The sequence below is a fragment of the Pistacia vera genome, unplaced genomic scaffold (assembly GCF_008641045.1).
Source record: "Pistacia vera cultivar Batoury unplaced genomic scaffold, PisVer_v2 Contig652, whole genome shotgun sequence".
NCBI lineage: Eukaryota > Viridiplantae > Streptophyta > Magnoliopsida > Sapindales > Anacardiaceae > Pistacia > Pistacia vera.
In genome coordinates this window covers 316768-328835 of record NW_022196504.1, presented here as the reverse complement: position 1 = coordinate 328835, position 12068 = coordinate 316768, and the positions used below count along the sequence as shown (strand labels likewise).

At 32.5% G+C, this 12068-nt stretch overlaps 2 protein-coding genes across 2 annotated transcripts; one reads left to right on the top strand and one right to left on the bottom strand.

The window, feature by feature from the left end:
- Positions 1-808: 808 nt before the first annotated feature.
- On the top strand, positions 809-2541 carry LOC116111873 (benzoate carboxyl methyltransferase-like). The gene is made up of 4 exons (XM_031398037.1): positions 809-938; positions 1034-1438; positions 1746-2000; positions 2088-2541. Exons 1-4 carry the CDS (start codon positions 864-866, stop codon positions 2523-2525), a joined length of 1173 nt encoding a protein of 390 aa, XP_031253897.1. The 5' UTR covers positions 809-863; the 3' UTR covers positions 2526-2541.
- Positions 2542-6464: 3923 nt separating this feature from the next.
- On the bottom strand, positions 6465-8251 carry LOC116111874 (salicylate carboxymethyltransferase-like). The gene is made up of 4 exons (XM_031398038.1): positions 8113-8251; positions 7474-7878; positions 7137-7391; positions 6465-7050 (listed from the first exon to the last, which is right to left on the bottom strand). Exons 1-4 carry the CDS (start codon positions 8185-8187, stop codon positions 6679-6681), a joined length of 1107 nt encoding a protein of 368 aa, XP_031253898.1. The 5' UTR covers positions 8188-8251; the 3' UTR covers positions 6465-6678.
- Positions 8252-12068: the final 3817 nt, after the last annotated feature.

Here is a 12068-nt window from a genome sequence, read left to right as displayed (position 1 = left end):
AAAATTAACTTGGTATTTTCATAGATTTAAAATTACTCTTTATATAATTAAAACTCTTTATTATAAAAAGTTTATCTATAGAAAAAAGAGTTTAACAGATTCTTTATTCTTTAAATATAAATTAAAGAGTGAATTTGACTCTCCACATTTATAGAGTTAAATTTCACTCTCTATCTTAATTTTAAATAATAAATTGTAAGTTTTTATACATTTTATTTATGATTTATCTCTCCTATTAAGTTTCTTTCTTGAAAAAATATATCCCCTCTCCTAAAATTTAAAAAATCTATTAGATTTGAATAAAAATTTTGTTCTTTATATTTAAAAATCAATGAAAATGCTATTTATTTATATAAAAAGTACTCTTTATTCGAGATTCTCTAACATTTTATATTGATTTCTCATTAAATGCATTAAAACTAGGAAAATAATAGAGACACCGGGAGTAATGCACCGAATAACGTGGTGAAATCCTGACCGTTTATTAATATAACTTAATATTAATAAACGGTCAGAATTATGTCACGTTATTCGGTACACAAATTCGATGTACTACTTCCGATGGCTATAGCATTACTTTTAAAACAAATATTAATATTTTATATTCTAAAGTGAGATGACAACTGCAATTCATTGGAAATTAGAAAAACAAAGAAAAGGAAACGGAGTAAAAAAGCTTTACGGATGTACAAATACAACACGCTTGTATGGCTAAATTTGTCACCACAAGTCCAACTTCACGAGAAAAATATGACCCCTTTCATGTGGTCTTGGATATCCATTTTTTCTGTTTAAAAGGAGTGTAAGGCATGAGTATGAGTAGCCATATTAGCCTAGCACATTACATTTGATATAGAAGCGCAATGGCTGCAGTAAAAATTCCTCATATGAATGCAGGAGATGGAGAAACTAGCTACGCCAAAAACTCTCTCCTACAGGTCTTTTTATTTTTCTTTCATCAATTAATTATCACTAATTAAATTATTTTTTACAATGATTTTGTTTCTCAATTTTATGTTAAAATGAATATCAGAAAACAGTGATATTGAAGGTGAGGCCATTCCTGGAAGAAACTATCAAAGATATGTTCAGCTCCTCTTCCCCAACTTGTTTTAAAGTTGCAGATTTAGGATGCTCATCAGGACCTAATACCCTTTTGGTCGTATCCGAAATCATAGACATCATTCAAGGAATATGCCACCAAGTCAACCGTAAATCACCTGAGTTTCAAGTGTTTCTCAATGATCTCCCAGAAAATGACTTCAACAGCATCTTTAAGTCTATTCCTGCTTTCTACGAGACTCTCAAGAGGGAGAAGTCAGACAATTTTGGAGCTTGTTTCATTTCAGGATTGCTTGGTTCCTTTTATGATAGGCTCTTCCCAACCGCCACTTTACATTTTGTGCATTCTTCCTACAGTGTTCACTGGCTCTCTAAGGTTAACATCTTTTATTTATCTGTTAAAAGCATGTTTGACCCCTTTGCCCATTTTTTAATAACTCTTTAGCTGAGACTCTCATACATATAATGTCATTATCTATAAAATCTCATTACATATATCTATCATGAAAGTAAAAGTAGACATATCATGCACACGTGAGATTATTCAAGACACACAGGCCCACTTCCCTGTAAGGCTGTAACTTTTTCCCATGATGGCCTCCTGATCCATCCAGCTAATTGACCCTAAAACCTTACTCATTTTCAATTTTTATCCCCTAACTAATTTTAATTAAATTGATTAGGTTCCGGAAAATCTCGAGAACAACAAAGGGAATATATACATGGCAAAGTCAAGCCCTCCTAGCGTGTATAAAGCTTACTTGGAACAATTCCAGAAGGATTTCTCACTATTTCTAAGCTTAAGGTCTGAAGAAATTATTTGTGGAGGACGTATGCTTCTCACTTTCTTTGGAAGGAGTGTCGCAGATCCCTGTAGCAAAGACTGCTGTTACCTTTGGGAGCTGCTAACAAAATCCATTCTTGAATTGGTTGATGAGGTTAACTATTATTTTTATACTCAAATTCAATCAGTAAGTAAATTTATGAAATGATCTCAACACTGCTGATGATATATGTTTCTTTAGGGGCTGGTTGAAGAGTCGGGATTGGATTCATTCAATTTGCCACTTTATACACCATATGCAGAGGAAGTAAGAGAGATTGTTGAAAATCAGGGATCCTTCAATCTTGAGAAGATAGAAATTTTTGAGGTGAATTGGGATCCCAATGACGATGTAGACAACAAAAAATTTGTTTTCAACAAGAAGAAAAGTGGAAAAAGTGTTGCAAGTTGCATTAGAGCTGCTACAGAACCCATTCTTGCTAGTCATTTTGGAGAGGGTGTGACAGACACTTTGTTCGCTAGGTACGCAAAACATGTGGCTGAGCATCTCGCTTTGGAGAAGACCAAATTCATCAATATAGTTGTCTCCATAACGAAGAAGCAAACTGCCCATCACGTTAACATAACATATATAAGTAAAACTAAAGTGCATTGGATAAGTGAACTTTTTATTATGTAATTCTGTTGCCAGTTTGAGCTTATATTATGGGAATAACTCCATTTCTGTTTAGAAATGGAATGTTTATGTAAATTTGTAATCTTGTTTTGGAAGTAATCCTAAATTTTAAATAAGATTTCGGAAGAAATACAAATAAGAAGAACAAAGTTTTGCAGTTCTAGCTATTGTTTCCTGCAGTACAGACAGCAGATACAGAGATAATTTTTCTTTCTTTCTTTATTTTTGTTAATTTTTTCCTAATGATGAGTTAACTGGTTTCAATCAAAATGGATGAATTCCGCTAATTAATATGATGTTTTCAAACGGTGTTAAGGATAATCAAATGTGTATTGACAAGTAGTAAAAAGTGTACAAATACTAATAAGGAAGCTATGTCCTACTTAATTATAATTACAGACTGTTATCCTTTATGATTATGACCCTGTTCCCTTGACATGATTATCCTCCACATGTATGGTTTTAGTTTTTTATTATTTTCAATTGAATTGTGAACTTCACATTTATTTGTTGCTTGTGGTTCATTCATTTTTATCCAAACTTATATATTGTGGAGAAGAATTCGCCAGAGTTATTGAAGTATTAAGTTGTCCAGTTTGAGGGGAAATGTTGAAAAGAATTCAACACTGTTCATCATGGAATGTCCGTTCATCTATCCAGGCAAGTTGTTCCATATGGAACGATCTCGTACCTCACACTTTGCCTAATCTGAGCAAAACTCCAAGCAAGCTTTCCATACGGAACAACCTCGTTCCTTAAGCCGTTACACACTCTTCCCAATCTGAGCAAAACTTCAGGCAAGTCGTTCTATAAGGAACAACCTCGTTCCTCAAGTCGTTACACACTTTGCCCAATCTGTGCTAAACTCCAAGTAAGTTGTTCCATACGAAACAATCCTGTATTCCTGTTCCTCAAGACTGTTCATCATGGAACGCCTGTTCCACATTAAGGAACGCCCATTCCTCTATCCTTCAAGCTGTTAAGTTGCAATATTGATAAGCAGGGCCGGACCCAGCCCCTTGGGCCTACCCTCACACTTTAAAAAAAATTGTTTATATAAACCCCATACAACAATTGTTACAATTCGTTTTATTCGTTGTTAAAACTTTTAAAGGCCCAAATTATTGAAGCTTTCATTCATTAAGGCGTCGTAATTAGTTTTATTTTCTATTTCCTTAATTTTAGATATATGTATTACTCATTTCATTTTAATTTATTTTAGGGTTACATTATGATTATTTTTTAGAGGTTTTTTATTCTAATTTGATAAAAAAAAGACATAGATCTTGTCAGTTTATTTTGTATTTTGTGTTTAATAATTTTCTTGCTTTTTCAAATCAAACTTTAACTATATTTTACTGAATGTTATTCTTCACCTTTCACTCACCACTTTTCTACATTTCAAACGTTACCGTTTAGCTGCTTAAAATTATTAAAGATGTTTGAGTTATTATCTATGTTTATACTAAGAAAAATTCCTTTTTTTTATATTAATTCATATTAAAAGTCAAGGCAACGTTGACTTAATTTAAATTTTAGTTAACTTTAGCTTAGACTAGGCTTGATCAAAGTTATAAAAATTTATATTATAATCTTTGAAAGCAAAAATAATAATAATAATAATAATAATAATATTAAAAGAAAAAAAAAAGATAAATAAGAAATTTGTGTAGAACATTTTTGGTGGATTGTGATTGTTGTAAACTCTTCCAATTATATTGGATTTAAGTGGATTATTAGATTCTCGTGGTCTTTTGCTCTAATTGAAGAGGTTTTTTTCACATAAAAAATTTATTGTGTTTCCTTGTGAATTGAATGTTTTTTTCAACATAATCTGCTCAAAGTTTTGCTTCTCATAGATTTATTCAAGTGATAAAGAAATGTGTTGTTGCATTATTTTCTTTCAGATTATTGATATTATATTATTTCATTTGCTTAAGGTTTTGTGATTTTTGAAATTTTTCACTAGTTGTTTGACAAACAATGGCGGAGCCACGAAGGCCCTCCCTCGACAAAAATCCTGGGTCGTCACTATTGACAAGTAGCTTGGGTTAAATTGCAATATGTAAAACTTAGTTTGGTTCAGAATTTAATGCTTGTATCTAGGCTATAAAAGAATGCCGCGTATTGTTTTGTAATTCAGTTGGACAGTTTATGAAAATATCTTCTTCTTCTGCAATTTTGCTTTGTTCTCTAATTTTTTTTCGATTCTGGAAAGTTCTTCATATATGCTGTTACTTTCCTTTTGTAGAAGAGTATCTTCTCCAACATTCTTCATTCTCTGAGAACTCGCTTGTATTATTCTATTAAATTCAATTTTGACGGGCAGCTGTGATGATATTGAAACAAATTCCTTTTTGTTTTTCATAATTTTCTTTATCTTGGGAAATTACATTTTAATCCTTGAATCTTCTCTAACAAAATATACTTATTTCCTTTTTCCCTTTTAATGTAAGTTTTGATCCAAAACTAATCTATATAATTCCTTTCTAAGAGATAGTACAACTTGGCAAGATTGCAGTTTATTGAAGACCCGGCAGTAAAACTCTAGATACATATAAAGATGCAACTTATATTTTTATCACAGTTTGATTGAAAATATATACAATAATATTTTGCTTACAACTGAGTCATACAATTATATTATATAACCAGACAAAAATTTTACAAAATTTATGTAAAATGACTACTCTATCTTTTCTTTTTTGTCTGGTTGAATGACTCAGTTGTATGATTGCAACTTCCAAAAATTTCGGAATTTATGGATTTATGAGGAAATTTTTTGTGTTTTGTTTGGAATTTTGTTTATTTTCTTAGATTAATTTGTATGTCAATGATAGTATTATGATTGCAATAACATGTAACATGTAGAAGCCGTTATTTTTTGCCTTGGTTTAAAGATGATTTTGAGCATTAATTGCATCTAGTTTGAGACTCTATTGGTTTTTGGTATGAATTGTTGATCATTCTAAATGCTTAGAGAAGTTTTATGTATAAATTTTTCATAAGACATTTTTGCGATTTCAACAAACTCTAGAACTTACTTGATAACCACTTGAGGCGAAATCCTAAAATTTACATTAATTAGGAAATGATTTATGCTACTATTTTTTTGACCGACTAAGCTTTTCAAGCCAACCATTTATTTAATTATCCTTAGTTAACCCTTTCAGCAGTTTATAAACACATTTTAACCTTATTTTTCTTTCATTTAGCCTATTATAACCTACCTTGATGATGAGCCTAAAACACATTCCTACCTTTAATTTTTTTTTTTAAGAGACATAATTCTAGCGCAAACTTGGTGCAGAGTACTTAGACAAGTGATGGTGGAGAGTTATGAAGTTTTCTTTCCACAACTTGAATTTATGCAAAGAAATATGTTGGGGGTTGTGGAGCATTTAGAATGTTAAGGTCGGTTTGTATGTTGCTTTCTTCCTTACAAATTATTTTCTTCTTAAAAAAATTTAAAAAAAAAAAAAAAGGAGAACAGAAAAGAAAAGGAAGAGAAGAAAAGTTAGGAAGAATTGTGAATTAAGAAACATTGTGGGGGTGTGAAAATGTGCAAGTGGGTTTGTGCCAGTGTTGAAAGGAAAAGCTCAATAAAGTTTATGAAATGTTTGGTGAAATAATTGATTGAGATGAGAAGGAATGATGATTAAGTCTAAGGCTTCGTATATCTAATATCTAATTCTGACGTCTTTCTTATTAAAAGTAAAAAAATTAAAAGAAAAGGTTGTCTCGAGTGTACTTTAGATACGCATTCACAAATCCTTACTTAATTTGATTATTCTTTAATTTTAGGCTATTCATGATGTATGTCGGATTCGAATTACCTTAGTTTTCAGATGCTCATGTAGCTAGCAATAGCTTAATATTTGCTATATAGTATATAGTATATATTATGATGAGAGAAAAAATAAAAAAATGGAAGAATAAACAGTGAAGATTAACTGACTTTTAATTAATTACCAACCTTAAACACAACACACAAATGGGGACCAACGACGCAACAACTCGTGTAAATGTAGTTGCACACTAAGACACATGGTACCAGACACACTACATTTATTATAACATTAAATTGCGTAGACAGCATCCTTCATGATGCTCACTTTCAATTAATTAAAAACATAGTAAAGGAGTTTGTCATTAATCATCCAGCCTTTGCGAGGGAAATTGTGACATTGACAAATTCAGTCTTCTCTTTAGCCATGCGATCCGCAACTATTTTACTGTACTTGTTGAAAACTTCATCAATTATTGCTTCACCAAAGTGACTAACAAGCAAAGGTTCAGCCACAGCTCTCATACATTGTGCCACATTGTATCCTCCATCCTGTAACTGTAACTGCAATGCATCACCTCCGTTAAACTCGTTGCTGTATGCATTCCAGTTTACTTCCGTAACCTCAATCCGATCAATCCCAAATGATCCTTCTTTCATAGCTTCACATTTTATTTCACTTGGTGATGGTGTATATTGCGGAATGTTGAAGGAATCCACTTTCTTTTCTTCTATAATTCCCTGCATAGTCAGTTAAATCTCCTATATTATTGCTTGAAAAACTTGTGGTTTTGAAGAAGGGTACGTGTTTCTGTTTCTGTACTTACCTCTGATGCCATTTCATTGAGAGCCATAGCCAAAAGTTCCCATATGTAACAACATTCTTTGCTTGAGGGATCGTCGCTCCTTCTTCCCAGAAATGTTAAAACCATACGCCCTCCTGCTACCAGTTCTTCCGAACGACACTTTAAAAACACTGAAAAATCTGTTTGGAATTGCTGATAATAAGCTTTAAGCACACACGGTGGACTTGTACTAGCCATGTAAATGTTTCCTTTGTTATTCTCTATCCCTTGTGGGACCTGTTAACATAATTTCATCGGTAAATTTATCACTCTAAATTAATAATTATGAACATAATGTTTTTTAAAACCACAATATCACCTTAGATAGCCATTGGAGACTATATGAAGAGTGGAAAATATTGACACTCTTGCTAGGGAAAAGCCTGCCATAGAAAGAGCCAGGAACCCCTGTGAAGAAACAGAGATCACCACCACAGCCCATCTGTTTTCTGAGTTTTTCTTGAACTCTTGGCAAAGACCTGAATATGGTGTTAAAATCATTCCCTGGAAGGTCATTGAAGAACACTTGAAATTCTGGTGGTTGATTGCCCAGCTTTTTGCAGATATTGCTCACTATTTTGATAAATTCAGATACCACGAGCGTAGTGTTTGGTCCTGAAGAACAACCCAAGTCTGCGATAACTAGTTTGGTTGGGAAACTTGTTGAGTAGAGTTTTGTTATGGCTTCCTCTCTGATGGGTTTTGTCATAGATATTACTTTTTTCTGTTCCAAGAAGACGATCAACGTTATATTTTGTGAAAAACTAGTTATATCGATGCATGTGACATATATTTGAGTGAATGAGCACTCTTTTTTTTAGCCTCTGGGATTTGTATAATAAAACTGATTGACTTAATTTTGTGGTAAATATGCATGAAGTTAGAGACCTGTTCTTCAGTTATATATGTAAACTCTTCTGATCAAATAATAAAAATGAGTATTATATTATAAATATACCTGAACTATAGAATTGTTGGCGTAACTTGCTTCTCCTACTCCTCCGTTCATGTGAAGCACTTGAACCACTTCCATGATTTCTATGTATCTCTTCTCTCTCTCTCTCTCTCTCTCTCTCTCTCTCTCTGTGTTTCTTCTGCTTTCGCTTGTATAAATTCAATACTAGTTACCGTATTTATAGGCAGTTGCTGCTCTCACCAATTTTTTTTTTGGGAAATCATCTAATCAAACTACAGTACCCCCAACGTGCATCGCGTTTCTTCAGTTTTATCCGAACTAAAGAATTTCAAACTAAAATGTTAGCGAACTCCTATAATTATTGTACATTGTCAAAGATTTATTGAACTCATTTATCATGGTGCCGTCACTTACTAAATTAAATGAATTTTGAAAAGAATAATGCTACAGACACCGATGTTTTGCACCAAAATATTAAACCAAACGATGTGTCACCTGAATCAGACAAATCACGTAACACGTTAAGTAATATTTTGCAAATGATATGGTTGGCCGTCCATTTTTATTGGATAATAGTTCATTTGAAATGGACTCTCGTCCATACTATATGGATGAAAGTTCATTTACTATGGACGAGAGTCCACCTATAAGGACATTCATCCATAGTTTAAATTAAAAAAATTTAATAAAAAAATCATGAACGACTTGTCCATTATTTCAATTAAAAAAAGAAAAATTTGAAAACAAAAATAATCTCATTCTTTTAACCAAAGTATGGGAATATTCATGACACTTGTTTCTTTACATTATTTTTTATTTCATATGGTGGACCCCTTGACTGCATATGCATGTAACCTTTCTTTACTTTATTTTTTTATTGCAGACGGTGGACCTTTGATTGTTTTGATGTATGTAGTTCAAGTGATGATCTTCTATTTACTTAGTGTTTGTGCTTGAAAGTAAATAGAAATAGTAGTTTAGAAGAAGAAAATAGAAGGAATATTGCAAGAAAGAGGAGATTCTATTGTAGACCAGAGTCCCTATTTAATAGATAGAAATGGATAGGAGTCCATCTAAGAGAGACGCTCAGTCCATTATTTTTTTCTTTTTTAATTTAAATAATGGACAGACATTCATCTAATAGGAACCCATATCTATTAAATAGGGACGCTCTTCTATAATATATGAATGGATATCCATAATTTTTGTTATCAAATTTTTTTAATTTAAATTATGAACGGATATCCTTATAGGTGGACTCCTGTCTAATAAGTAAGGACGTTCATCCATTTCAAATGAACGAATGGATGACTGTTCATTCACGAAATATTTTTTAATATATTACGTGGTATATCTGACTTAAGTAATATATCATTCGATTTAATATTTCGATACAAAGCATCAGTGGTGTCCATAGCATTATTGTTTTGAAAAATAAAAGCTAATTGCTTTTGTCCTTTACACCTTTAGGTTGACGTGCGCAATTGACAACCACCAATAACTTTTTCTATGGAAAGATTTTGAAATTCAAAACATCGTTACAAAATCTACGACCACCAACCATTTGAAAACACGTGGTTGAATATTTTGCCATATACATTAGTAAATTGATAAATTGTAATGCAAGTAACTATCACTACGTTGCAACCACGGCATATTTTTGTTGATTGAGCCCACTAGGATCCTTCAAGCCAACAATTCCATGTGATTCACAACGATTGAGGGACTTTTCCCACTTAATGGTTTTTAGGCTGGATAAAATTCACCCTATAACCACCTTTAAATAGTTTGACGATTCACTTAGTATTCTTAGATATATTACCCAAAAAGTGTTGAGTTCGCATCTTTATGATTACTAATAAGGAATTATCATTAAAAGTTTATTTGACTGTTAACTTTAGGACTCTAAAAAACTAATTGAATTACTTGTAAACTGGTTTAGACACTCTCAAATGTAAAAAAAATAAAAAATAAAAAATAAAAAAATAAAATAAAATCGACCCCCTATATTTCATCAAACAACAACCAAAACGAAAAACACATACAAGAAAGCCAGAAATGATTCAAGTGAGAAAATCAGAGGAAAGATAGCGACCCAGACCAACATAAAAGTAGTGATATATTTGTCATTGTGTTGTCAATAAAATATAGAAAACCAATTACGGAAAGTGATGAGTATGCTATCATCATACTGCTGTGGTCACAATGTGTTACGTAAGCCCCCATTACGTCGTTAAATCCATGTACGTTTAAATTTAAAAGCCCTTAAATAGATTTATCATTTATCCAATTGAATTTCTAATTATTTCTCTCTCTATTATTACCAGATTATTCTTACAGGACGATGAATCTAGCTTAATAGTCAATTGTTATGTAATTTTAATATAGGGATTATTACATGGTAATTTAAAGAAATTTAAGAAGGTATAATTTTATGTTGTAAAGATGAAATCTTGTTAATACAATGGCATAATTGGAGTCGCTATCTTTTGCTGTAACAGTAACATGGAGCTCCATGTTCTCATGGTTGTAAATTATTTTACTTTAGGATTTTAAAAAATTAGTTAAAGTACAGGAAATCAAATACCCTCAATAAAAAAAATGAAATCCATGTAAATACAATAGCATAATTGGAGTCTCCATCTTTTGTTGTAACAATAACATGGAGCTCCATGTCCTCATGTTGGTAAATTATTGATAGAGATGGAGCAGTGTACGTATACCTAGGATATGAGATGCGACAATACTGACCACAATTTTCAGCTTTATTGTTATAAACTTATAATTCATTGAACAGCACATTTACACAACTGACGCTCAGTACATAATATGACATAATTCACACCGACATTATTCCACGACCGCTGAATCCTGTCAGCCTCAATTGCGCTTATCTTTTTCATGTGGTAATATATTATCACACATGATTAACCAAGAACTTTTGTTTTTCTGTACCCAAATCAGTTTCATTACGTATACATATTATTCACCACTAAATACTCGCGGTCAGTTCGCTCGGTTCCAATTCTTTTAATCCCTTGAGTTACACGTGTATGCTTCTAATTGCACCCTTATGCGGCTGAGTTCATACAACTTAACCTCTATATTCTTTTTTCTGGCAAACTTTGACAGAACGATAGAATTTATTTTATTAGAAAAAAATAATAAAATACAAATGCTCAAAGGACGTAATGGCCTTATCCCTAAAGAAGGGATCAATACACAGGAAATAATTAAAAAAAAAAATTCTTAATATGCAATATGAGTTAAGAAAACTTTGGTTAATAAAGACAAAGTCTATCATTTCCTTTTGAAAGGGGAATCAGTAATCAGCTTAACCGAAGGCAAATGTCGAGGATGACAGAAGACTGTAAGTAAGTATATTGAGAGCTTTACACGGAGCAAGCGGGAGATATAAGTTATGCAAAGTGGAAAGATCATGCATTGAGCACACATGGCCCTAGCGCAAACTCGAGCAAACAAGGCAAAGCTAGGCTTACATAAACATTAGGCTTAATATCTTCAAAACCACCTTATTACGTCCCAATAAACATAAAAAAAATATACATATATCTAGAGTACGTAGCTGTAGCATTCTATGGCAAGGAAGTGGAAAAACCAAAGGGCAACCAATTCCAAAGAACATTAGCAAATAGAATATTATCTAATGATTCAACACAATGAAAATAAGCACTTANAATACTATACCTGCGTCAGCCATTGTTCCAACAGAGAGCAGATTTCTACTCATACCAGGGATGTGCATCACTTCAGGGAGCGTCCTCACTGAACCATCATGCAACCTCAGCCTGATTTTCCCGCGGCCAATAATCTTCACAGCAGTATCATCTCCTAACAGAACGTTTCCTCCATTGTATGTCTCATACTCACAAAACCATTCCTTGTGAGGTGTCATATGGAACGACGCACCAGTATCAACATACCAAACTGATTGGTCTGATCCAGCCATACATGCAGCAGCCACATACATATCACCA

What these genes read in the sequence shown, in the direction of transcription:
- LOC116111873 (XM_031398037.1), top strand. Translation starts at nt 864, where the DNA reads ATGGCTGCAGTAAAAATTCCTCATATGAATGCAGGAGATGGAGAAACT. An exon ending in CCAAAAACTCTCTCCTACAG is followed by an intron (nt 939 to 1,033) that starts GTCTTTTTATTT and finishes AATGAATATCAG; the next exon opens with AAAACAGTGATATTGAAGGT. An exon ending in TTCTTGAATTGGTTGATGAG is followed by an intron (nt 2,001 to 2,087) that starts GTTAACTATTAT and finishes ATGTTTCTTTAG; the next exon opens with GGGCTGGTTGAAGAGTCGGG.
- LOC116111874 (XM_031398038.1), bottom strand. Translation starts at nt 8,187, where the DNA reads ATGGAAGTGGTTCAAGTGCTTCACATGAACGGAGGAGTAGGAGAAGCA. An exon ending in GTCTCCAATGGCTATCTAAG is followed by an intron (nt 7,392 to 7,473) that starts GTGATATTGTGG and finishes TTATGTTAACAG; the next exon opens with GTCCCACAAGGGATAGAGAA. An exon ending in TCAATGAAATGGCATCAGAG is followed by an intron (nt 7,051 to 7,136) that starts GTAAGTACAGAA and finishes CTGACTATGCAG; the next exon opens with GGAATTATAGAAGAAAAGAA.